Source organism: Odocoileus virginianus, chromosome 17 (genome assembly GCF_023699985.2).
Source record: "Odocoileus virginianus isolate 20LAN1187 ecotype Illinois chromosome 17, Ovbor_1.2, whole genome shotgun sequence".
Classification (NCBI taxonomy): Eukaryota; Metazoa; Chordata; class Mammalia; order Artiodactyla; family Cervidae; genus Odocoileus; species Odocoileus virginianus.
This window is the reverse complement of record NC_069690.1, coordinates 54773764-54800241: the sequence shown is the minus strand read 5'-3', so window position 1 is coordinate 54800241 and position 26478 is coordinate 54773764. Positions and strand designations below refer to the sequence as shown.

General features: G+C 52.7%; 1 protein-coding gene across 2 annotated transcripts in view; it reads right to left on the bottom strand.

Moving 5' to 3' along the window:
- SDK2 (sidekick cell adhesion molecule 2) overlaps nucleotides 1–26478 on the bottom strand; it is a 260100-nt gene that overhangs the window by 95583 nt on the left and 138039 nt on the right. For both annotated transcript variants that reach the window (XM_070480035.1, XM_070480036.1), the window contains exons 3-4: nucleotides 16019–16125; nucleotides 5351–5498 (exon numbers count right to left, since the gene is read on the bottom strand). In XM_070480035.1, the coding sequence (XP_070336136.1) occupies nucleotides 5351–5498; nucleotides 16019–16125 (255 nt within the window). The remainder of the gene's footprint in view (nucleotides 1–5350; nucleotides 5499–16018; nucleotides 16126–26478) is intronic.

Below are 26478 nucleotides of genomic sequence, written 5' to 3'. Positions count from 1 at the left end.
AGACAAAGCCTTCCTCTCCAATGCCTAGGAACCCTAATGATGTCCTTTATTTTTTTTTCCCCTGAAGAGGTCTTTTTGCCTCCAGCTAATCCTAAAGGACAGAGAAGGCAATGGCACCCCACTCCAGTGCTCTTGCCTGGAAAACCCCATGGACAGAGGAGCCTGGTAGGCTGCAGTCAATGAGGTCACTAAGATTCAGACACGACTGAGCGACTTCACTTTCACTTTTCACTTTCATGCATTGGAGAAGGAAATGGCAACCCACTCCAGTGTTCTTGCCTGGAGAATCCCAGGGATGGGGGAGCCTGGTGAGCTGCTGTCTATGGGGTCGCATAGAGTTGGACACAACTGAAGCAACTTAGCAGCAGCAGCAGCAATCCTAAAGGAAGTCAACCCTGAATAGTCATTGGAAGGACTGATGCTGAAGCTGAAGCACCAAAGGACCGATGCTGAAGCTGAAGCTCCAATACTTTGACCACGTGATGTGAAGAGTCAGCTTACTGGAAAAGACCCTGATGCTGGGAAAGACTGAAGGCAAAAGGAGAAGGGGGCGACAGAGGATGAGATGGTGGGATGGCATCATCCACTCAATGGATGTGAGTTTCAGCAAGCTCTGGGAGATAGTGAAGGACAGGGAAGCCTGGCGTGCTGCAGTCCATGGGGTCACAAAGAGTCAGACATGACTGAGCCGCTGAACAAGAAATGAGGTGATGGGCGTGAGGACAGAGCCGGGCTAAAATATTTTAAGGTCAACACAGTGGGACAGGGATGGTGACCATGTCCTCACGTGGGAATCTCCTGCAGGGACCCTGGTCCTTTAATGCAGCTTGTGGAGGTGGGTGAAGGCTGTGGGGGAGGGAGGCTGCCTAATCCTGAATCTGTTTAGGGTGATTCAAAAGCCACAGCTTGCCTGTGACACAGCCTTCTGGAGTTCACCTGTCTCCCTCAGCCCCCTCTTAGGGTGAAAAAAGGAAGTGAAAGTGTTCGTTGCTCAGTCGTGTCCGACTCTTTGCGTCCCCATGGACTGTAGCCCACCAGACTTCTCTGTCCATAGGATTACCCAGGCAAGAATACTGGAGTGGGTAGCCATTCCCTTCTCCAGGGGATCTTCCCAACCCCGGGAACGGGCCTGAGTCTCCTGCATCACAAGCAGATTCTTCACCATCTGAGCCTCTAGGGAAGCCCTAAAGCTCTTTAAGCTGGCAGGAAACCACTTCCATGGCGCTAAGTCCCTGGGTCCGGGGGTCTGTCTGTCTGTCTGTCTGTGAGTCAGAGGGGCTCTGCCTGCCTCTAGGGGAGAGCACTGTGTCCGGGAACCCTGGGGCCTGGGTTCGCGTTCCCGGTGAGCAGGGTGAGCAGAGGGCAGTGAGGGGCCAGCGGCCTGTTGACTCGCCCTCCGTCTGTCCTCAGCAGGAGGCTAATAAGAAAGGTCCCTGGGCTCACAGCCTTCAGCGGGATGACCATCCCCTCGATGGATGGTTCCCGCACGACCCTGCGCTCACTTCCGAAGCGCACCAGCTCCCTGCAGCACTCAGGAGAGCTTCCAGTCGGCTCACCCAGGGGCGCCCATGCTGAAGGAGGCCGCCAGGACTCTTGCAGGGCTCCCCTCTCAGCAGAGGCTGGGTTAGGTTCTTCAGTCACAATCCTCTGGTTCAATTTCTTAGGTCGATCCCGCTTCTCTGATTGGCCCAAGTCCTTCCCACCTTCCACTCCCTCTCATGAAGCCAGCCTTTTTATCCCAGCTCCGGGGGGTGGAGGGCAATTGATAATTTAATTAAGAGTAAAATAAATCACCCCAGAACCTGCCCCAAACCCTCAGCATGCATCTTTGTTAGGAATCTTGTCTCCTTTTCAACAATGAGTATCAAGGAAGGGGTGGTGGGGGGTGGCTGCTAATCTCTGCTTCCGCCCCGGGAGGGAGAGCGGTCCTCTGTAGATAGCGCAGCCCCTGCGCCCCGACGGCTGATAGCGCTCATCACATGCGTATCTCCAACAAACAGACGCCAGAGGATTTGTTTCCAGGGGCTTTTCCTCTGGGCTATGAATATTAATCTGCTGTAATTGCTGAGATAAAAATGCCCTGTGTCCTCATGTGTGTTTGGTAGGAGGGCTGGAGGGGGTGGGCGTGACCAGGAGGGTGTGTGCGTGTGTGTGTCTGTGCGTGTGTGCGCGTGCGTGTCGTGTGTGTGTGCGTGCGTGCATGTGTGTGCGCTCGTGTGTGTGTGTGCGCGCGCGTGTGTGTGCGTGTGCGTGTGCGTGTGTGTGTGTGTGTGTGCGCGCGCGCGCACAGCCTGAGGGCATTCTGTTCTGGTGACAGTGACTGTTGGGAAAGTAAAGGGGGGGCAGTGATGGCAGAAGACAGGAACGGCCAGAGGAGGTGGGAAGCTGTCAGGAAAGGGGTGATGGGAGTGAGGTTGCAGAAAGAGCTGCATCTAATGCGGCAAACCCCGGAGACAGATGTCCACGCGGCCCCTCCGGCGGCCATGGGGCACGTGGCTCATCCATGAAGGCGTAATCCCCGAGTCTGAGCCCTGGGGGTCCTCCTCAGCACAGTATTCCTGCAGCCACTCCCAGCTGGCTGGCTTGCAGGACACTGTCATCGATACAGCGAGGGCCCGGGAGATCGGCTCAGAAAAGGGAGTCGGGAAGGGGCTGGGACTTGCTGCCTGTCTCAGCACCCATGTGGCAGGGCGATCCCCCTCCTGCGACTCAACCTTGGTTTCTGTGTTAACGGTCCTCACTCGCTGCTTTTATTGAACTTTCATTAGGCCTACGGGAGCCTGGTCCTCACACACAGCACGAGTCCACCTGTGAACATGGGGTCCCCCCCGCCAGTCATCACCAGCTCTGTAGCAGCAGCTCCACTGGGTGACTCTCTCGTCCTCTCAAGCGCAGAGTTAATTTCCCTGCGTCTTGGGCTGAGTTCTACCACGTAACCTGCATTGACCAATGGGATGTTAGCAGAACCCTGACTTTGCTTCTCCTGCGACTGCCAGGAGGAGATGTTAGGGCCGGCTGGCTGGAGGCTGGGACAAGCAGGGCAGAGTGGACTCACCCAGACATTCTCATCAGCCAGCCCCGATCAAGTGAGAGAGCCAGGCCAAGCTCACCAATCTGCTGATGTGAATGATACATGCATCGCATCAGGCCATTGGGATCACTTGTCATGCAGCACTCTTGTACCTGGAGGTAACAGACACATTCCAGGACAGTGGTTCTCAACTGTGGCCGCATGCTGGAATCACTGGGGAGCTTTTAAAAATCCTGACGTCTAGGTACATACACACTGTTTCAATGCAATCAGAGCATGTGAGGGGCAGAATCGAAAGATCAATGTATTTTAAATGGTGCCAAATGATCTCAGAGGGTAGCCAGGTTGAGAATCATCAGGTCAATTTTCCACAAGTGCAATCACTTTATCCTGTTTAGCCCCCATGTCTTTGTCCCTGCTCTCAAATAATTTCCACACAAAAGAGAATTAAAGATCTTGATTCTGGTGGTCCACTGGTTAAGAGTGTGCCTGGCAATGCTGGAGAAACGGGCTCAGTCCCTGGTCTGGGAGGATCCCCCATGCCACGGACCAACTAAGCCCGTGTGCTGTAGCCTCTGAGCCCGCGAGCTGCAACGACTGAAGACGGTGACTTCAGAGCCCATGCTCGGCAACAAGAGAAGCCATCGCAATGGGAAGCCCTCTCACTGCAACCAGAGAGTAGCCCCCATTCCCCGCAACCAGAGAAAACCTGCGTGTAGCGATGAAGACCCAGCACAGCCAAAAATGCACACATACATGCATATCTGGACTTCCCTCACAGCTCAGCTGGCAAAGAATCTGCCTGCAAGGAAGGAGACCCCAGTTCGATTCCTGGGTCAGGAAGATCCACTGGAGGAGGGTAGGCTGCCCACTCCACTGTTCTGGGGCTTCCCTTGTGGCTCAGCTGGTAAAGAATCCACCCGCAATGTGGGAGACCTGGGTTCAGTCCCTGGGTTGGGAAGATCCCCTGGAGAAGGGAAAGGCAACCCACTCCAGTATTCTAGCCTGGAGAACTCCATGGACTGTATATTCCATGGGGTCACAAACAGTCAGACATGACTAAGCGACTTTCACTTCACATAGATATGTTAAAAAAGACACTGAAACCATTATACAAAAAAGACCCTGACTCTGGAGTCGGCAAGCCTGGAACCAGTTGCGTGAGATTTGGCAGAGCAGTTAAGCTCTGGGGGCCTTCACTTTACCGTCTGTAAAATGGGGATAAAATCAGCAGCCTCATAAGGTTCTCATGCGGGTCATTCATTCAACAAATATTTCCCGAATGTGCTTTCTGGGGATCGAAAAGGCACCGAGGCAGAGCACCTCTCCCCGGGAGGTGTGTGTCTGTCCTGGAGCAGAGGGTGATGCGGGCTGTGCGTATTGGAGGCTGGGGGACACGGCAGGTGCTCCGTACGGCCACGTTGTTGCCGGGATATTACTATGTTACAGGATTATAATATCCCGTATGGAACCTCATGCTCCCCGAAGGCAAGAACTGGCCATCTCCGCTGGCACTTCCTACAGAGACTGGACAGGCTCTGCCCACAGCGGACCTGCGGCCCACGTGGTCCAGGGCAAGGGTGGCTTTCCTCCTCTGCTGAGAGCAGGGGAGCGTGGGAGTCCTAAAGAGGAACGCCTCCGCTGGCTGTCTCCCGGGGGGTCAGGAGGGCCGCTGTGTCCCACCCTTGACCCCTCACCCGCCCTCCGGGGAGGTGTCGGCTCCATCCCTCTGCCCACGAGCCCGGTGGCCACCACCCCTGACCTGGGCTACACAGAAGGGCACTTGTTAGCGCTGAAAGGACCGTGTGTTCCTCTCCCTGCCAGGCCTGCCCGGGCCTCCCCTCCTCCCCGCACTCGGAACACACAGCCACGCCCGATGGACTCCCTGACACACCCTCCCGCCGGGCAGAAATGCCCAGCGCCGTCCGCCCTGCCCGGGAGATGCCAGCACCTGCCCATGTGCCCTGAACCCTGGCCTGGAGCCACGGGGATGGAGCCTCTGTCTGTGCCAACTTGAGCTTTTGGAGTGCTCTGAGAGGCAGAATTATTCTCCAGCTGAGAGAGAGAGGCCAACACCCTGGGATTCCCCAGGAAGGCCGAGACCGGTCCTAGTTCCAGGGCTCAGCCCGGGGGTTCCCAGGAAGGCCCCTGGGAACCCGGCTGCCCTCCGTGGGGACGTCCCCCGCCTGGCTCCACCCCAGAGTGGAAAGGACCCTGCGTCCCCCGCGTCTGGGTGCCCCGTGCGGCCCCGGGTCTCCTCTCCCGGGCGGGGCTGGCTTCTCACACCCGCCCCTGGGGGTCCGGGAGGAGGACGCTCACATGCGGCTGCTGGGCGGGATCTTGCGGCCGTCCCGAAACCAGGTCACCTGTGGCCGCGGAAAGCTGGAGATGCGCGGGGCGCGGATGACGGCGGCCTCTCCGTGGGAGACGCTCTGGTGTTTCTCGCCTTCCTCGAAGCTGCCCATGTCTGTGGGAGGGAAGAGCACATGTAGGGATCAGCGACCGGAGGTCAGCAACCTAGACTGCCCGGCTCCTGGGTGGGGAGCGGCGGGAGAGCAAGGCAATCGCGGGAACGGCCGCCACGTTTGGACCACCTCCCGTGGCCCCATCACCCCCTCCCTCATGACGGCCGCTCTGCTTTGTGCTTTGGGGCTTTGTATCCATTCACATCTGTATGTCCACGAACCAGTGGATTCATTCAACAACCATGAGACGTCAGTCATTGTTTCAAACAGTTTACAGTGGAAAAAAAAAACAACCTGAAACAGGCTGGTTGACGTGTCCAAAAGCACGTCCGTGGCTGGGGTGGGGCAGGGCAGGATTTGAACTCAGACCCCGGAGTCTGTCCCTGGTCCCCTGCCCTGTACTTAGGCGTGGGGTGAAAGGCACTTCTGAGGGCCAGCTTCCCGGACCCTTGGGTGCCGCGTGTGAGCCTGCACAGACGCGTCGACACAACACCATGCTGCTCCTTTAGAAGCGTGTCTACCCCATCGGCAGACAGAGCGGGGACCATGGGTCCCAGCTCTGATGGTGCATCAGCCCGGAGGAGAGCAGCGGAGATGAGGCGGGAAAGCTTTGGTTGCTCACCGGCCTGCTGGGGTCAGGGTGGGCTCCGACTCTAAGAGCAGAGGCTTTTTATTTCAGAAAGATGATGTGTGTTTACGCTGTGCTCAGTCATGAATCGTGTCCCACTCTTTGCAACCCCAAGGACTGTAGCCCGCCAGGCTCCTCTGTCCATGGGGTTTCCCAGGCAAGAGTACTGGAGTGGGTTGCCATTTCCTTCTCCTCGGGACCTTCCTGACCTAGGACTGAACCTGCACTGCATCTCCTATATTGCAGGTGGATTCTTTACCACTGAGCCACATGGGAACCCTTATATATATATATGTACACACATATAGCTGTGCTGTGCTTAATTGCTCAGTCGTGTCCAACTCTTCTCGACTCCATGGACTGTAGCCCACCAGGCTCCTCTGTCCACAGGATTCTCCAGGCAAGAACACTGGAGTGAGTTGCCACACTCTTCTCCAGGGGATCTTCCCAACCCAGGAATTGAACCAGGGTCTCCTGCATTGCAGGCAGAGTCTTTACCAGCTGAGCTACCAGGGAAGCCCATATATATATACATATATATATGTATATAAACGGAATCACTTTGTTGTACACCTGAAACTAATACAACATTGTACATCAATTATATTTCAATCTAAAAAAACGATGGTTGCATCAATATTTACTTCCCATCAACATGTTCCTCTTACATTGTGACGGACACTTCTCCCACTGAGAGATGGGGGCTATGTCCCCTCCCCTTGAATCTGAGGGATTTGTGAGTACACCGGTAGAATATGCCAGAAGGAATGCTATGTGACTTTCAAGGCGAGGTCATCAGAAGGATATACCTTCCACCTGGCTCTCTGGACACTCCTGCTTGAAATCCTGCTGACATGTTGTAAGGGAACTCAACCTAGCCCACACGGATACAGGAACAGCTTTTGTGCAGAGGATCCAAGGTCCCAAACGACAGTCAGCATCAACACTGGACATGTGACTGAACACGTGAGCCCTCAGATAATTTCAGCCCCCAGCCTTTGGGTCTTCTAGTGGAGACCTCAGTCATTAAAGAGCAGAGAGAAGTTGTTCCCAGCAGGTTCTGTCCAGACTCACAGAATCTGTGAGCAAGACAAATGATTTCGGCCCACCCCCTGGAGGGGGAAATTGCAAACCCCTCCAGTATTCTTGCCTGGACAATCCCATGGACAGAGGAGCCTGGCAGACTGCAGTCCATGGGGTGGCAAAGAGTTGGACATGACTGAGCAGAGCATGATGTCTGGGGTTAATCTCTTATGTAGCCATAGAGACAGGAAGAGTATATTAAAGTGTTTCTAAAACTGCATCTAATAGTCACTGTATCAAAATATTGGAATCCTGTGCATTTTTCACAGTTTTAACATCAACCTCTCCAACAAAGATTACCCCCTGCCACCCAAATAGTTGCTGACCCTACATCAGGTTTCTTTCTAGTTGGACTTCACATGGATTGTTTCATTTCATCTGCGTAATAATACCACAGAGCTCAGTTTTCCTAAACGTGCATCTTTTAGTTGTTTACTAATTTCTATTACTTGGCTCTGTCTATAAAAAAATTGCATCAATAAATCACATTGATTTCAGTCCTCACAATAATTTTATCTATTTAAAAAACTTTTCACAGAACTCTGAAGATATATTTGAACAATTTAAAGCAATTTCATGGTAATACTGTTTCTTTCTTCTCTCTCAGGTTTTATTAGCTCCATTTCGTCAGTGAGGAAATTAAAGCTCATGGAGATAGAGTGGCTTATCCAGCTTGAGCAGTTAGGGCGGGGCCGGCCAGCGTCCAGCGAGCGTCCAGATTTGTCCCTGTCTTTGCAGCGTCCAGACTCGCCCCTGTCTTTGCAGCATCCAGACTCGCCCCTGTCTTTGTAGCATCCAGACTCGCCCCTGTCTTTGCAGCGTCCAGATTCGTTCCTGTCTTTGCAGCGTCCAGACTCGTCCCTGTCTTTGCATGCCCTCGCCTCCTCCACGACTTAGCCCCTGCATTCAATTTTTTCATACACCTTCTTTATCTCCTTCTGCTACACTGAAATCTTCCTGGGGCAGCTCTATTTAATTACATTCATGAGGAAATCCCTCTAAGACACCTGGCCCCATACTCTGCACACAGTAGTTTCTCTCTAAACTCATCAAATACCGGGACTTCCCTGGTGGTCCCGTAGCTAAGACTCCTGGCTCCAAAAGCAGGGGGCCCCGGTTCAATCCCTGGTCATGGAACTAGATCCCACATGCTGCAACTAAAGGTCCCATATGCTGTAACTAAGACCCAGTGCAGTCAAATAAATGCGTATTTAAAAAGTCACCCAAATAAAAAAAAATTAAAAACAAGTCAGCCAGTACTGTCATGCAACGATTCTTTACTGAGTCCCCTCCATGGGTCAGGCAGGCTCTGTGACAGGTGCTGAAGAAAGCCCTGGTCTCTGCCCCTGCGGAACTTGTGTAGGGTTAGGGGAACAGATACAAGAAAATCAACCGAGAACCACGCAGTGACATATTGTGACAACAGTTAGGACAGAGAAATCTATGAGAGGGGTGCATCAGAGAAAATCTGCTTTATCTACTTCAGACTGGGAGGTGGGGCGAGGCTTTTTAAAAAAATGATTTATTTATGGCTTTAGGCTGTGCTGGGTCTTCGTTGCCGGGTAGGCTTTCCTCTAGCTGCAGGGAGCGGGAGCTCCCCTCCAGCTGCGGCGCGAGAGCTTCTCGCGGCGGTGGCTTCTCTTGTTGAGGAGCAGGGGCTCTAGGGCGAGTTGTGGCTCCCCGTCTTAGTTGCTCTGAGGCACGAGGGACCCTCCTGGGCCAGGGACTGAACCTTCGTCCCCTGCACTGGGCAGGCGTATCCTTTACTACTGAGCCACCGAGGCAGCCTGGGGTGAGGCTTCTTAAAGCAGAGATACATAAAGGGTAGGTGTTAGCCACACATGTGTGTGTCTGTGTGGTTGGCAGTAGTAAAAGCCCAGGAGGAACAGAGAGTGTGAAGACTAGGAGGTAGGAGAGAAGGGCAGTTAGAATTGAAAAATGCCGATGGGGTAGGCTGGTGGGTTTGTGCCGTGGATGCATGGTTGAATAGATGCATGAGTGGATGGATGGAGGGAGGAAGTGAGGGGTGGAGGGATGGTGACGGTATGTACATGTGGCAGGATGGACAGGTGAAGGAAGGGCAGAGCTGACCTCGCTCCAAGTCTTGCCGCTGCTGCCCCCATCCACCTTTCCCTCTCACAGTCATCTCCCCTCACTACTGGCTCTGAGACCCCCAGAACCCTCCTGGTTCCCTCCACTCACTTTGCCCAGTGGGCTTCCTAGGTCTGCCCAGGGAGCCCCTTGTTTCTGCCCATGGGACCCAGGGCACAGGCGTCCCTAACACCAGCTGCAAGGGGGCTGCTTAGCCAGCCACTGCCTGAGAAAGGCTAGAGAGAAGTGCACACTGTCTGGGCTGGGGGTCCAGGACCTCCTAGGGAAACTCACTCCCACTGAGGTGGAAACACAAGGATTTATTTACTGCACTTCTCTCGGTGATGCATGCTGGTGCATCAGCCCTTGCAGCACTGATATAACTCCCTAGGCAGTCCCCTGAGAGCAAAGATGTATAGGCCTGGGGCACAGCTAGACAGGGCCTAAAAATTATTCCTAATGTCTTTGTTTTACCTTAAAAGGTCTTGTAAAGCATGCATTCCACTTCAGAGTATATTTACCGCTTTTAGTTATTTTTAAAACGCTTTCTTTCTTCTCTTGGCCATGCCATGCAGCATGTGGGATCTTAAGTTCCTCAACCAGGGATCGAACCTGTGTCCCCTACAGGGGAGGCGTGAAGCCCTAACCACTGGACCACCAGGGAGGTCCCACTTTTAAAACGTTTTTATCATGAAATATGTCATGCATAAAAAAAGAGTGAACATAATCTTATGAATAGTTCAAAGAAGAAGAATAAACGCTCACATACCCAATACTGGGAAAGGCTGAGGGCAGGAGAAGAGGGCAACAGAGGATGAGATGCTTGGATGGCTCAATGGACATGAGTCAACTCCAGGAGACGGTGAAGGACATGGAAGCCTGCCGTGCTGCAGTCCATGGGGTCGCAAAGTGCCAGACACGACTTAGCGACTGAACAGTAACAACAACCCACCACCCAGTTTAAGGAACAGAACATGAACCAGCCTCACCTCCCTCCCCGACAGCCTCCTTCTCATCACTGCCCCGCCCCCCCAGAGGTCTAATTGCCCTCTTGGATGTTGGGTCCATCATACCACTGCTTTTTTTTTCTTTCTTTCAAGTTTCCCCGCATGTAGATGCATCCTTGCAGAGTTTATGGTTAGTTTAGCCTGCTTCTAAGCCCTCTGGATTATCTTGTATGTCATCCGCCCCAATTTGCTTTTTTTGTGCAACATGCTTGTTGGGCGCCCACCTCTGCCCTGGTACTGGGTTTGGTCATCTTCAGTGCTGCCTGGACGTCCATGTATCCAGATAGCGCAGTGCTGCTGCAGGCCGGCTCTGTTATCGGGGTTTTGCTGTCCTGCTAAGAACAGTCTCCTGTGGGTCTGCCAGCACTCGTCGCTGAGAGAATCTCAAGAGGATGTGCCTAAAGGTGGAATCGCTAGGGTTGCAGGCTGTGCACACGTTGATCTTATGAGATAACGCCAAGGTGTTTCCTTGATTTGCATCAATTTGCCAATTCACAGTCCCGTCAGCAGTGGTGGGAGTTTCTATGAACACCTGGTCTTGCTAGACGCTTTGGTTTTTGCCAGTCTGGTGGGCATGGGATGGTACTTAATTGTGGTTGTGATTGTTTCTTATGAGGATGCTATTTCTCCATCCAGTCGTGGCTCTGCCTCCAACCATCCATGCCTTCCACTGCATTCTAAGTGACATCAAAATATCCCGCTGCATCTGAGAATGTCACCGTCTGTCCCCAATCCCCACCTCCTCAGCCATATCTCCTTCTCCCTTCTTCCACATTTAATGCTCCACTCAGGTTGAGCATTAAGAAGAACGGGCCCACCGCTGGCATTCTGGACATCAACCCCAGCCCATGGGACAGTGGGGCTGATGCCCTCAGCTCTCATTTTGCACAGGGGACTGCCAAGCTGCCCTGGAGAACAGGGTGCAGGAGCCCTTGGCTCCGTGATGGGTGAGCGGGGCTCGTTGCCGGGGCTGGGGATTCCAAGTCTGAGCCATCCACCCACCCGGTGAGGCTGGGATATGCATCGGGGACATTGCTCAGGTGAGCAGGACTAAGAGGTGCCCACAGAAGCTGGATGCTGACTCCAGAAGGTTCTCCCAAGCCTCTCAGCCATTCAATCCACTTGCTGCATGCCAGAAATTTATGGTGGCTTCACAAAAACAAAGAGACTCAGGGTGGGGCCAAGAAGGGAGCTGGAGGGGGGTGATGTTTTATCGGCTTCTCTTTAATTGCTGTAATTAAAAACATGTAAAGAAGCTTTTTGTAACGACTTTGCCATCATCATTAGTGGTTAGCACAGCTGCCTTATTAATTTCCCATTAGAACCCGATTCACAGCCCTTCTTTGGGAAGTGGGCGATTGGAGCCAGGGGTGGGGACTGCTGGGCCTGATCTGACCCAACCCCCCTGCTGAACCCCCAGGACAAAACCCTCCTACCCCGGGGGGCAGAAGCTGGCAAGAAGGGAAGATGTGGGGTCTGGAGAAGCATCCGTAGGCTACTCATCCTCAGAATGGCAAGCACCACCGTGTGACAGTGTAAACCCACAGAGGGACAGACAGATGCAGGCGGTGTGCCGGGCAAAAGCATTGGAGAGTCCCAGGACTGCGATGGGTGGGGGAGGGGAACGATTTAAGGCAGTACTCACTGTCCGGGTCCTGCAAGCAGACGGTGATTCCCTGAGAGGGAGCGCCTCCTTAAATTTTCCATTCTCCTTGCCTCACCCTAGCCCCAGCCCTGGAGAGCAGAGGATGGTACCTCCCAAGTTACCATCAGACAGAATGAGAAGGGTTGTGGATGCCTTTTCCAGGAAGCCTTCCCTGGTTGGCCTGGCAGAGAAGAAAGTGTACTCGTTCACCCCGAGTGTCCACCCTGAGGTTTCTCTGGGCTGGGGGCCTTTCATGATGCTTTGTGAGCAAAATTTTGTTACAACATTGCTTCTGTTTTATGTTTTAGTCTTTTGGCCTCTAGGAATGTGGGATCTTAGCTCCCAACCAAGGATCAAACTCACACCCTCTGCATTGGAAGGGGTCTTAACCACTGGACTGCCAGGGAAGCCCCTCGTATGCGCTGATTGTGACAGCCCGGCTAGGTAGGCTCTAACATTAGCATCCCTTTTTTACAATGAGGAAATGAAGGCACAGAGAAGTTAAGTAATCTGCCCAAGGTCACACAGCTAGGGATAAGTGCATGCTTGCTTGCTCAGTCGCTTCTGCTGGGTCCGACTCTTTGCAACCCTGTGGGCTACAGCCTGCAGGCTCCTCTGTCCATGGGATTCTCTAGCCAAGAATACTGGAGTGGGTTGCCATGCCCCTCTCCAGGGGATCTTCCCGACCCAGAGACAGAACCGGGGTCTCCTGCATTGGCCGGTGGATTCTTTACCGCTGAGCCACCAGGTAAGCCAAGGGATAGGCAAGGGGAATTTGAGCTCAACGTTTGTTCACGGCCGGGCCCATGGCTGGGTTCACAGCTCCTGTCTTTGGTTGATGGGGGGAGGAAGGAGGAGGGGGATGGTAGAAATACCAGCTGTGGGACCTTGGGTTGTCACCAGACCACTTTTTTTTTTTTTTAATTTATTCGGCCACATCAGCTCTCAGTTGCGGCACATGGGACCTCCCTTAATTGGGTGGGATCTTTTGTCGTAGTGCGTATATGCCCTACCTGTGATGTGGGCAGCACTTGGGCTCTTAGTTCCCCAAACAGAGATTGACCCCACGTCCCCTGCCTTGGAAGGCAGAGTCTTAACCACTGGACCACCAGGGGAGCCCAGTCCTCGGGAGGCTCGGTTTCCCCATCTCAAGATGAAGCTCCCGGGACACACCTTCCTACCTCAGAGACCTGCCCCCGGGGACCCAGGGAGGGAAGACATTTGCACAATTACACTGGAGGGCGGGGGGTTTGGGAGGCCCCTCTGTGTTTCCTTAGCATCTCCTTAGGGATGCGGTGTCCCGCTTGGACCTGTGGCTCTGACTGTTATTCAGGGTCTTGGGGGGACGGAGGCAGGGCTCCCTTCTCCACCTGCAACCCATCCACTTCCCAGGTGCCCAGAGCCCTAAGATAGTCAGTGACTAGATCAGGACTGGAATCCATGGTTTCTCTCCCCATCCCCACAAGGGTCACGACCTGGCACATGAAGAACCCTGTAGCCTGCTGTCAGCACTTTTTGTCTGCTGGTCCCAAGGCAGGGGACCGGGGTTCGATCCCTGGTTCGGGAACTAAAGCCTCATATGCTGCAGCTAAAGATCCCGCATGCTGCAACGAAGACCGGGCAGAGCCCTCAGCTGCACACAGGTGACAAAGAGGCAGGCCAATCCAGAAGCACATTTGCACACTCACATGCATGAACCCACGGCCACCCTCGAGCACACACAGACACACTCCTGGGCTCTCTGTGGCCCGACTCACGACCACGCCTGCACCGCTGGGCCCTGGGAACCCGCTAAATGGAGCTCCGTGGGAGCCCTCCAGCCGGTGGCCGCGGCCCTGACCCGTTATTTTAACTCAGGGCTTTTCTGTTTCTCTGAGCAGCCGAGTTGTCCCGAGTGCTGATTTATGGGACAGTCGGTCCTTCGCTTCTGATTACGGCTGCCCTCCATAATTGTTGTAAACACGCTTCGCCTCACCTGAGTCTTTCTTCTCGACTTCTCTCCCCTGCTTCTCTCCAAAGTAACAAGCTCTCTTTCTGCGTTAAATCCAAGTCAAGCCCTAGTGGGCCCGGCATGAGAGGATGTCTTTAGTTTATTTTTCATTTTTGGAAGGCAAGCTACTTTCTTTGTAAATTTTTATTATTTTAAAATTTTATTTCTGGCCATGCCCCACGCCATGTGGGATCTTGGTTCCCCAACCAGGGATTGAACCTGCGCCCGCCCCCCGACTGCATTGGAAGCCTGGACGCCTAACCACTGGATCGCCAGGGAAGTCTCAAGGGGATCCTCTTTGTAAAAAAAAAAAATCATGGCTCATTAAGGTTTTCCACACTCCCACGGCCCACTGGGCAACCTTAGATGTCTTCCCCTAAAACCCCATAATGAAACGGCCCATGCTGAGGCTTCTTTCTAGCACACGGCGGCTGCGTTAGAATGGGGAGCCTGAGAAGGGGTCCTAAGTCCCGTGGTGGGGTGAACGGAGCTGATTGGTGCACTGGGTTCTCCCGAGGCTTCTCTCTCATGCCTCATCTGAGGACACTTTTCTGGGTCCTGGTGGCAATGCGGGGAGGCTGTCACCTGAAAGGCAGCGAGGGTCTATTCCTTTGCCCTCAGCTCACCTGGTTCTTCCAGGAACTCCAACCGCTCACCTCCCCTCTTCCTCTTAGAGCTGAGACCCACCACGAGGCATCTCCCAGCGCTCCCAGAGACTGCGGGGACCTCCAAGCTCTTACTGCTCCAGGGCTGGGCAAGCGGGAGGATGGAAAAGTCATGGATGTGGGGGTGTGTGCAGGCTAGATCTCCTCAGTCCTGTCTGACTCTTTGGGACCCTATGGACCGCAGCCCACCAGGCTCCTCTGTTCATGGGGTTCTCCAGATAAGAACACTGGAGTGCGTTGCCATGCCCTTCTCCAGGGGATCTTCCCGACCCAGGGGTCGAACCTGCATCTCGTCTGTCTCCTGCATTGGCAGACGGCTTCTTCACCACCAGCACCACCCGGGAAGGTCATGGTGGTGGGGAGGGGGGACCCGGGGAAATCTGCCAAGAAGACCCTGGGGAAGTCTGCCATTATGAAGATCCCCCAAGTTGGAGGCCAAACCCAGAGGAGACCCTCAAAGCAGGTGACAGGCCTCCTTTTCAGAAAGGAAGCAACTAGTCCCATCTAAAGAGTGCTGGGGACTTCCCTGGCCATCCAGTGGTTAAGACTCTGCACTTCCAATGCAGGGGACACAGGTCTGATCCCTGGGTGGGGTACTAGGATCCCACACTAGGCGCAGCTATTGAAAAAAAAGGAGTGCTGAAGTCACAGCCAGCAGAGGCGTGTCACACGTCAGCAGCGTGTCTTTGAGAGCCCGGGCCTCGGTCCCGTCGGCTGTAAGTGGACGGCACCAGCCCGGATGGTGGGAAGGGCCGCCATGAGCACGGAAAGCCACAGCTGGGCTTTGGCTCTACCCAGCATGTGGCCGGGCGAAGACCGGTGCGGGTGGGCAAAGACCCTGCAGACCCTCTCTGCTCCACAGGCCCCCTCTCCCCGGCCCCACGCAGTACTCACAGGCCACCCGGACCTGTGGCCGGGCGAAGACCGGTGCGGGAGGGCAAAGACCCTGCAGACCCTCTCGGCTCCACAGGCCCCCTCTCCCCGGCCCCGCGCAGTACTCACAGGCCACCCGGACCTGTGGCCGGGCGAAGACCGGTGCGGGAGGGCGAAGACCCTGCAGACCCTCTCTGCTCCACAGGCCCCCTCTCCCCGGCCCCGCGCAGTACTCACAGGCCACCCGGACCTGTGGCCGGGCGAAGACTGGTGCGGGAGGGCGAAGACCCTGCAGACCCTCTCTGCTCCACAGGCCCCCTCTCCCCGGCCCTGCGCAGTACTCACAGGCCACCCGGACCTGTGGCCGGGTGAAGACCGGTGCGGGAGGGCGAAGACCCTGCAGACCCTCTCTGCTCCACAGGCCCCCTCTCCCCGGCCCGCGCAGTACTCACAGGCCACCCGGACCTATGGCCGGGCGAAGACCCTGCAGACCCTCTCTGCTTCGCAGGCCCCCTCTCCCCGGCCCCGCGCAGTACTCACAGGCCACCTGGACCTCCGTCTGTCGCTGCAGGAGAGCGCCCATCCGGTTACGCACGATGCAGCGGTAGAAGCCGGCGTGGGTGCGGTCCAGGCTGGTGATCATGTACCTGGGGGCAGATGAGACAGCCGGTGAGCAAGTCAGGCAGCCTCGGGGACGCAGGGGTCAAACTGGGGGTCAGAGGTCACCACATCACCCTCTTCCATGATGAAGGGTGCCAGGGAGCCCTCGGCTGTACCGTGGGGTCAGAGAAAGGTCCTATAAGAAGATCCCTTCCAATGGCTCTGGCTCAGGTGCCCGGGAGCGAGGCTGCACTCCAGATGCCATCCGGGCAAAGCCATCTGGGCAGGCTGCGTGGCTTTCTGCACGTGTGGCCCCGCGGCCAGAGTGCATGACCCCAAGGGGGCCCCAGGGGATGCTCTCGGGGAGCGCCTCACTGGCCCCAGAGCGGCAGAGTCTGGTCCCGGGGGGAGGGCAGCTGCAGAGCAGCTGTGCGGTGCGCTCACCCGGCTGGGGGCAGGGAGGAGGCCAGGCTCTGTCTGCGAGGAGCTTCGGGCAGTGAGACGTGGCAGGTGGTGGGTGCTCTTGGGTATGGAGGGGCTAGTTCCCCTGGCCCCCACCTCGCGATCACCCTGCTGATCTGGGCAGTGACTAGCGAAGCAGGGAGCTCTGAGGGTCCAGGGGCTGGTGCCTAGGATGCCTCCCCTACCCTTGGGTGTACTCGGGCTTACCCAACCGACTCGGGGAACAAGCTCACTGCAGCCTGCCCCCAGGCTATGCCAACCCTGGAGCCTTATTTGTAGGTGTCATCAAGTTTGCTTTTGCATGAGTTCTCAAATGAGCCCACCACCATCATCACCATCACCACCATCCTCACCATCATCAGCATCACCACCAGCATCACCATCAGCATCACCACCATTGTCACCATCATCACCAGCATCACCACCATCGTCACCAGCATCACCACCAGCATCTGACGATGATGAAGCAGCTGCCGCTCTCTGAGCACCACCTAAGCTTCAGCTGCTGTATCAAGTGCTTTTCATTCATTTCTCTCTCTATTTTTGCTGTGCAGCTTGTGGGATCTCAGTTCCTCAACCAGGTGTCAAACCTGAACCCTTGGCAATGAAAGCATGGAGTCTTAACCCCTGGATTCCCAGGGAGTTCTCTCCACTCATTTCTTTACCTCACACAGCAGTTCCCAGACCCCTGGACATCATGGACCAGTAACTTAAGCCATTTTAACAATCTGAAATTTTGTGCCATGCCCACTACTCTAGCTTCACTTTCTTCATTTTATGTGGACAGGGGCAGAGGGTCATAGGTCTGAATTTGAGAGTCTTTTTACCTAATCGTGCTACTAACCCTATGGAGGGGATACTTCTGCTAGCACCCCCATTTTAGAGGTGAGGAAATTGAGGTTCAGAAATACCCATCATTGACCTGTGGTAAAAGAAGAGAAGTGAAAAGCAAAGGAGAAAAGGAAAGATATTCCCATTTGAATGCAGAGTTCCAAAGAACAGCCAGGAGAGATAAGAAAGCCTTCCTCAGAGATCAATGCAAAGAAACAAAGGAAAACAACAGAATGGGAAAGACTAGAGGCCTCTTCAAGAAAATTAGAGATATCAAGGGAACATTTCAGGCAAAGATGGGTTCGATAAAGGACAGAAATGGCATGGACCTAACAGAAGCAGAAGATATTAAGAGGTGGCAAGAATATACAGAAGAACTGTACAAAAAAGATCTTCACGAGCCATATAATCACAATGGTGTGATCACTCACCTAGAGCCAGACATCCTGGAATGTGAAGTCAAGTGGGCCTTAGAAGGCATCACTGTGAACAAAGCTAGTGGATGTGATGGAATTTCAGTTGAGCTATTTCAAATACTGAAAGATGATGCTGTTAAAGTGCTGCACTCAATATGCCAGCAAATTTGGAAAACTCAGCAGTGGTCACAGGACTGGAAAAGGTCAGTTTTCATTCTAATCCTTAAGAAAGGTAATCCCAAAGAATGCTCAAACTACCGCACAATTGCACTCGTCTCACACGCTAGTAAAGTAACGCTCAAAATTCTCCAAGCCAGGCTTTAGCAATACGTGAACCGAGAACTTCCAGATGTTCAAGCTGGTTTTAGAAAAGGCAGAGGAACCAGAGATCAAATTGCCAATATCCACTGGATCATTGAAAAAGCAAGAGGATTCCAGAAAAACATCTATTTCTGCTTTTTGACTATGCCAAAGCCTTCGACTGTGTGGATCACAATACACTGTGGAAAATTCTGAAAGAGATGGGAATACCAGACCACCTGACCTGCCTCTTGAGAAACCTGTATGCAGGTCAGGAAGCAACAGTTAGAACTGGACATGGAACAACAGACTGGTTCTGAATCACACGAGTACGTCAAGGCTGTATATTGTCACCCTACTTATTTAACTTATATGCAGAGTACATCATGAGAAACGCTGGGCTGGAGGAAGCACAAGCTGGAATCAACATTGCCGGGAGAAATATCAATAACCTCAGATATGCAAATGACACCACCCTTATGGCAGAGAGTGAAGAGGAAGTGAAAAGGCTCTTGATCAAAGTGAAAGAGGAGAGTGAAAAAGTTGGCTTAAAGCTCAACATTCAGAAAACTAAGATCATGGCATCTGGTCCCATCACCTCATGGCAAATATATGGGGAGACAGTAAAAACAGTGTCAGACTATTTTTTTGGGCTTCAAAATCACTGCGGATGGTGACTGCAGCCATGAAATTAAAAAACGCTTACTCCTTGGAAAGAAAGTTATGACCAACCTAGACAGCATATTAAAAAGCAGAGACATTACTTTGCCAACAAAGGTCCGTCTGGTCAAGGCTATGGTTTTTCCAGTGGTCATGTATGGATGTGAGAGTTGGAATGTGAAGAAAGCTGAGGGCCGAAAAATTGATGCTTTTGAACTGTGGTGTTGGAGAAGACTCTTGAGAGTCCCTTGGACTGCAAGGAGATCCACCAGTCCATCCTAAAGGAGATCAATCCTGGGTGTTCATTGGAAGGACTGATGCTGAAGTTGAAACTCAAATACTTTGGCCATCTCATGCGAAGAGTTGACTCATTGGAAAAGACCCTGATGCTGGGAGGGATTGGGGGCAGGAGGAGAAGGGGACGACAGAGGATCAGATGGCTGGATGGCATCACCAACTCGATGGGCATGAATTTGAGTAAACTCCGGGAGTTTGTGATGGACAGGGAGGCCTGGCGTGCTGCGATTCATGGGGTCGCAAAGAGTCGGACACGACTGAGCGACTGAACTGAACTGACTGAAGAGGCAGGGCCAGGGTCCTATAGAACCTTTCCGACTTCAAGCCCAGCTGCTGACCAGCTCAACACTGACGCGCATGCATGCATGCTTAGTTGCTCAATCGTGTCTGACTCTTTGTGACCTCGTGGACTGTAGCCGCCAGGCTCCTCTGTCCGTGGGCTTCTTCAGGCAGGAACACTGGAGCGGGCTGCCATTCCTTCCTCCAGGGGATCTTCCCGACCCCGGGATAGAGCCCACATTTTCTGGGTCTCCTGCGTTGCAGGAGGGTTCTTCATGGCTGAGCCACCGGGGAAGCCTGCAGCATGGACACCTGACCCCACAGGACCCCGCGTTCGGTCCCGGGAGGGCAGGAGCCCCAGACTCACAGGTGGGTGTGTGCTAAGCCTGCTCTGGCCCTGCAGCAGTGTCACCCAGAACCTCCGGGCTGTCCGAGTCTCTTATCTCTGCCCCTGGTGACAGCTCTTATCTGTCCCTCACTCCTGTGCTCAGCATGATGTTGGGAAGATAGCGGGTACCCAGGCTCTGGCAAATCTCCTGTTCTCCCCCTCCCCCACCCTTAGGCCTGTCACAGGCCCATGGCTTCCTGGGGGAGGGGGAAAGACTGCTTTAGATAAACCGTTTGGGTTTTAAAAGCGATGAGGTGACCTGGGAGGGAAGATAGGAGAGATTGACTGGAAAAGCTCTCTATCTTAAAAATGGAATCAGATACTACTAAAAAGCACCAGGGAGAGAAAAATGAACAGAAATGACCAAACTCACAAAAAAGATGCTCGGCCACCGTCACAATGAAAGAAAGTCCAATCAAAACAAGACAGTATTCAGATGGCACCAAATTTTCTTGTACAATTACACCCACGGTCAGAGTGAGGCGGAGGGGAGGTTGACTACAGATCGGCCGATGAAAGAGTAAGTTGGTCCAGCCTTTGGGGCAGAATCGATCCAAATCAGAATATTCAAGTCTTCTGACCCTGAGGCTAGACTCCAGTGAGCTGGCCTTTTATCTGTACTTACAAAAATGTGGCAATAACCAGGTATGAGATGTTCACTGCAGTTTGCTTGTAACAGCAGAGACAAATGAAACCAGAGCAGCGTAAACAGCCATCAAAAATGGAATTGAATCGATTAATGATGCCCGAGCCAGAGAATGAACGAAGAACCCCTATATGGGATGAGACAGAACAGTCTCCAAGACATACAAAGCATGAAAAGGAAGTCGAAGCGGGAGATGGGGGATATTTATGGAAATAAAAACATGAGAAAGTAAAAAGCGAAATAATATCACAGCTGAGTGTTAGGGACATGAGAGAATGTATTCTTATCTTTTGATAAGTTGTTATTTATTGATACAGGCTGCCAAACCCTTAGTCTAATGTTTAGGATCATAAAAAGAATTTTGAGTTTGTGAGCCAAAAAAAAAAAAAAGTCAAAGAACACTGTAAATGGTAAAATGTGTAGGTAAACTGGAATAGTATGTATTTGTATTTATTTGCAGGCACACAATCGCATATATGGGCTTCCCTGGTGGCTCAGCAGTAAAGAATCTGCCTGCCAATGCAGGAGACGCAGGTTCAGTCCCTGGGTCGGGAAGATCCCCTGGAGAAGGAAATGGCAACACACTCTAGTATTCTTGCCTGGAAAATTCCATGGATGGAGGAGCCTGGTGGGCTACAGTCCATGGGGTTGCAAAGAGTCAGACACAACTTAGCGATTAAACAGCAACAATAACCACATACCCATTCTGGCATGGACATAAAAATTTTCAAGATGCATACCCTAGCCTTTTGGGAGAAGTATTGAGGACTCAGAGGAAGGTAAACTTCTACCTCTGGGTTTTATGTCTTTCTACACGATCAGAATGTTCTTTATGGTATGCATATATTGCTTTTATTTTAAAAATAAAATTAAAAAATGCACTTTGAGCATATAATGTCAGTATATATTATAAAAAAGACACCAGGGACTCATTGGATCCGGGGTTTGTTTGCTGATATCAGTGAAGCGTAGTGAAATTTAAACTTTAATAAAAGTTGATTTCGGCATAAAGCACGAGTTCCTTTGCTTCAGCCAGGAAGCCCTAGGCCCCACCTGGGGCCCCAAGGAAGAGCAGTGGGTGTGGGTCTGCCCCTCCCCTGAGACCAGCAGAGGGGAGCTGGCTCTGGGTCCTGCCTGTGGGGAGGGCGGGCACCCTCATTCCGGCATCTGAGGTCGGCCTTGGTGCATGGTATAGCCCCTCTCCCTGAGCTGTCTCTGGCGCTCCCCTCCCTGCCTGGGAGAACTATTTCTGGCTTGTAGGCAACACTATTTAAAGTAACAGTGCCGCCCACTGCCTTTCCTACCAGGGAAACCCGCTTCGCTCCACCCAGACTGCCTCCTCGGTGGGTGGAAGAGGCAGCTGGCCAGCATCTTGATTTGCAAATCCAGAATGGCTGGCAGCATCACAGCATTGGAGCATCTAAGATAATGACCCTGACAGCTCCTCATCCCCCACAGGGCTCCCTCCTGGGCCCCAGGACACCCACAGCTCTATCTGCCCCACCCACCTGCGGCTGCCGGCCTGGCAGGGAACTGGAGGAACCCAGTCCTATCCAGGTCCCTTCCAGGGGCAGGGGGATGGCTGAAATGCTTTGTGCAGGAGGGTGCACACATAATTGCCCATGATGGAGCCTGTTGCTGGAGGGGGCGCTAGGGCTTCTGATGTTGAGAAAACTAGGCCTGACATCCACTTCTGCACTTTTTAGGGGTTTGACCTGGGCAAGTGATGGAAATGTACAAACCTCAGTTTTCCCATCTGTAAAATGGGCACAATAATGGTTATCGCATACATGTATATGTATGGCTGAGTCCTTCGCAGTTCATTTGAAACTATCACAACACTGTTAATTGGCTATACCTCAATACAAAATAAAAATCTTAGAAAATGGCCATCTTTTAAAAAAATTGAAATATAGCTGCTGTACAATATTATAGAAGTTACAGGTGCACAATATAGTGATTCAGTTTCTAAAGGTTTGGGGGAGAATGGGTACATGTGTCTGTACGACTGAGTCCCTTCACTGTTCCCCTGAAGCTATCACAACATTGTTAATCGACTATATCCCAATACAAAATAAAAAGTTAAAAAAAATATAGGTTATACTCCATTTATAGTTATTATAAAATATTGGCTGTATCCCCTGTGTTATACAGTATATCCTTATAGCTTGTTTTAAAGATTTATTTTTTTGATGTGAACCATTTTAAAGTCTTTATTGAATGTGTTACAATACTGCTTCTTATTTCTGTTTTGTTTTTTTTGGCTGTGAGGCATGTGGGATCTTAGCAGTCTGACCAGGGGTTGAACCTGCATCCCCGTGCATTGGAAGGTGAAGTCTTAACCACTGGACCGCCAGGGGAGCCCCACTTTGTAGTTTATTTCTTACCTAGTAGTTTGTGCCTTTTAACCTTCTACCCCTATGCAGCCCCTCTCCACCTTCCTCTCCCACTGGTAACTGGTCTCTAGAACTGTGAGCCTATTTCTTTTCTTATTATATTCACTATTTTTTAGATTTAATATATAAGTAATATCACATAGTATGTGTCTTTCTCTGACTTATTTCACTCAGCATAATGCCCTCCATGTCCATCCGCGTTGCTGCCAATGGTAAAACTTTCCCTCTTTTTCATGGCCGAGTAGTATTCCATTGCAGGTGTATACCGCATCTTCTTTATCCACTCACCTGTTGATGGACACTTCGGTGGTTTTGATAATGGCTGTCTCTAACGTAAGCCCCGGACTCACGTGCCTGGCACATGGCAGGGGCCGCCCCTATGCCTGTCACACGAGGATGCAAAAGGATGCATCACTGGCGGGGGGGGGGGGGGGGGGGAAAGCACTGGGGTGAGGTGGAGAGGGTCAGAGGGGAGGATGAACAGAGTGCGGAAGGACCCTGCTCCCTGCCTGAGTGAGGGCACAGTGAGAGAGCCATGCCAAGCCTCAGGGGAGCACGGGCTCCCTGGAAGATTTGTTGGCTTCCCCGTGGACGGGAACCCCAACTGTCTCAGCCACCCACAGAGGGTCTGCCATGCCCGTTGGCTCCTCACTCTTAAAAAAATTTTTTTTAAAATTTTTATTATTTATTTATGTGGCTGTGTTGGGTCTTGGGAGTTAGTTGCATCATGAGGGATCTAGTTCCCCGACCAGGAATTGAACCCTGGGCCCCTGCATTGGGAGCTCACAGTCTCAGCCACTGGACCAGCAGGGAAATCCCTTCTCATCCTCCTATGGTAGAAGGGCTTTGTCTCGGTCCTCAGCTTCTGGCGGACCCTGTCCCCTTGCCCCCCTTCTTCAAGGACACTGGGGACAGCAAAGGGATGACCCCTCCCTTTCCAAAGGCTGCCCCCCCAGCCCCTGGGCCCCAGGAAACTTTCTTCAGCAGCCCGACCTCCCAGCCCCGTGGTCACCTATTTGTACCCTCCTCCTGACTCATCTGTCACCTCGCTCTCCATCCAATGGGCAACAGCTGCAGGGGCGTGGGGACGCCTGGATTTACCTGTCTCTAGGTCCCCTGCAAAGGACCACTTATTTATTAATTAATGATAGGAAACATATTCCTGGGGTTTAAAATTCAAAGAGTAAAAGAAAAAGACACAGGATACCTCTCTCCCATCCCTGTCCCCAGCTGCAAGGTTATTCTCAGCTCCAAACACACACACACACAGGAAACCACTGTTAGTTTCTTGAGCATCTTTTCAGAATTATCAGGCAAATGCAAGTAAATTTCTCATAAGGTGAGGAATCTCCTGGATGGGAGAAGGTTGGTTTCCTCCCAGTTAAAAGGAGCAGGCGGTGCAGAGAGCGCCTTGGGGGCAGGGGTGGAATGAAAGAGAGACACACAGAACCCACCCGGTCTGCTATGCCCCGTCGCGGAGGGTCCTGATTTAACCCAAGGGACCCCGGTCACGAAGCTCTCTCCTCCAAGATGAAAGGCTGGGCTCGGGGTGGAGGGCACAGGGCCACAACCCAGAGAGGAGCCGGGATGGACAACTGGATTTTTAGAGACACAGGACGGACAGTGGAGAAAATAACTGTCTAAAATACACGGTGTCTTCTCCAGCACACGGGGAAATACACGATGCCCTTTTTGGTTCAAGTCCTTGAGTGTCACAGTTGATATTTAAAATGATTCTTACTCACATTAAATAAGATATTTCGATTCCACAAAGCTGTCAGGAGCTGATGCGGACACCAGAAATAATAGGCCCGCTCTCCTTGTGTTGTCCTCGTTAATAAATCAGACGCCGGAGAGGCACGCGTGGTGCTCACGGTGGGGGGAGGGTACGTGTGCACACACACACTGTCACACATACCCACATGCAGTCACATTCATGCACACATGTACACGTTGTATATACACATACACACGTGTACAACCCACACTCATCCATATACACACGTGCATGTGCATCACATAAATGCACTCATGTCCATCCAGATGGTAGAGAACCTGCCTGCAATGCAGAGGACCCAGGTTCAGTCCCTGGGTTTTGGGTGGGACCCACCTGCAGGGCGGATGCAGGTGGGGCCGCAGTGGATGGAAGGGGGAGGAGCCCCTGTCTCTGACCACAGAACATGGGGGATAAAGGGATGCCAGGTCCAAGATGCCGGTCTCTGCATCCCTCTTTTCCGGCCTCAACTCGACCCCGCACAGGTGGACGGGGTGGCCACGGCTCAGGTGAGCGGAGGGGCAGGGGGCCCAGGGCTCGCTTGCATGCACAGGCGTCTGCGGCACCCGCAGCGTCCGGGAACAGCGGGCATCGGGCTCATAGAGGCCCGCCCCCAGAGCACAGAGCTTCCCCTTGCCCAGTTCTACCAAACTCCCAGCAGTGTCTAATGAAAACAAGCCATTTATCACCTCTCCACACGCTGCTCTCCAGCTCATGGGGAACCCCTCTGCCTTCAGCTAGGAAGTTGCCTCCAGGAAGCCTTCCTGAATCTCCTCTGGGCTGCCACAGGGTTCTGCCTGCTGGACCTGCATGTATCACCATTTAGCTTAACGAGACGTGACTTGTATGTGAGTCCCTGAAGCAGCTGTGCTCCCCAAGCGTCATGCTTGGAACAGCACATGTTCAGTGAACACTCCCCGCGTGAGTGAATGAAACGGCCAGCGCGTGAGGCCAAATCGTGCCCCCAAAGACAGTCACGTCCCGTGTTGGGGGGCGAAGGGAGGGAGGTGAGGGCGGGTGGCCACAGCGCAGAAGGTCTGAATGTGAGATTTCACAAATGACTATCCCGGGAGGACAAAAGGCAGGGTGTGGCCTCATTAGTTCTGTTTCCTCATCTGTGAGATGACTCCGACTCTAATCAGAGTCGGATAATGAGTCTGATGGCAGTCCCAAAAATGATAGACTGGATGAATCCCGCTTTGGCCTCAGATTTTCACTATAATCCTAACTGCATCACTTGTTAAGCAAGGGACCTTAGATAAGAGGCTGAACCTTCTTAAGCCAGGGGCACTCCACCCATGTAACTGGCAACATAAGGGCAGCTGCTTTATAAAAAATGTGAGCAGGACTTCCCTGGTGGTCCAGTGGCTAAGACTCCATGCCCCCAATGCAGGGGGACCAGGTTCGATCCCTGGTTAGAGAACTAGATCCCAAATGCCGCAGTGAAGATCAAAGATCCCGAGTGCCGCAGCTAAGACCCAGTGCAGGCACAGAAAGAAATAAATGTTAAAAAAATAAAAGGAAATATGAGTGAAGGCAGTTCCGTTCTCTGGCTTGTTTTGAAACCATGCATTTGTTGCGATGCCACAGATACATTAGGGGACGATCGGAACAGAACTGAGCTTTGCATTTGTTGTGTGTGTTTTGTCTGCAAGAAACACTCTGTAAATCCAGAAACCTGCCCGCAGCTGAATGGAGCCACACAGTTCCTGTGGCATGCACATCTTGGGGGTCTCAGCTCACAGGTGTGTTACAAGCTCACCCGCCCACATCTGGTCTTACAATCCTCTTTCCACTGCAGACAACCCTCCTTGCACCCTTCATGATAACAGCTGCAACCCACCGACGCCCAGTTCCACGAGCGGATTTCAGGCCCTTTCGAAGGCCAAGTACCTCATTTATTGTGGCCTTTGTGCATTTCTTACCCAGTGAATGTTCAGGGATATGAGTA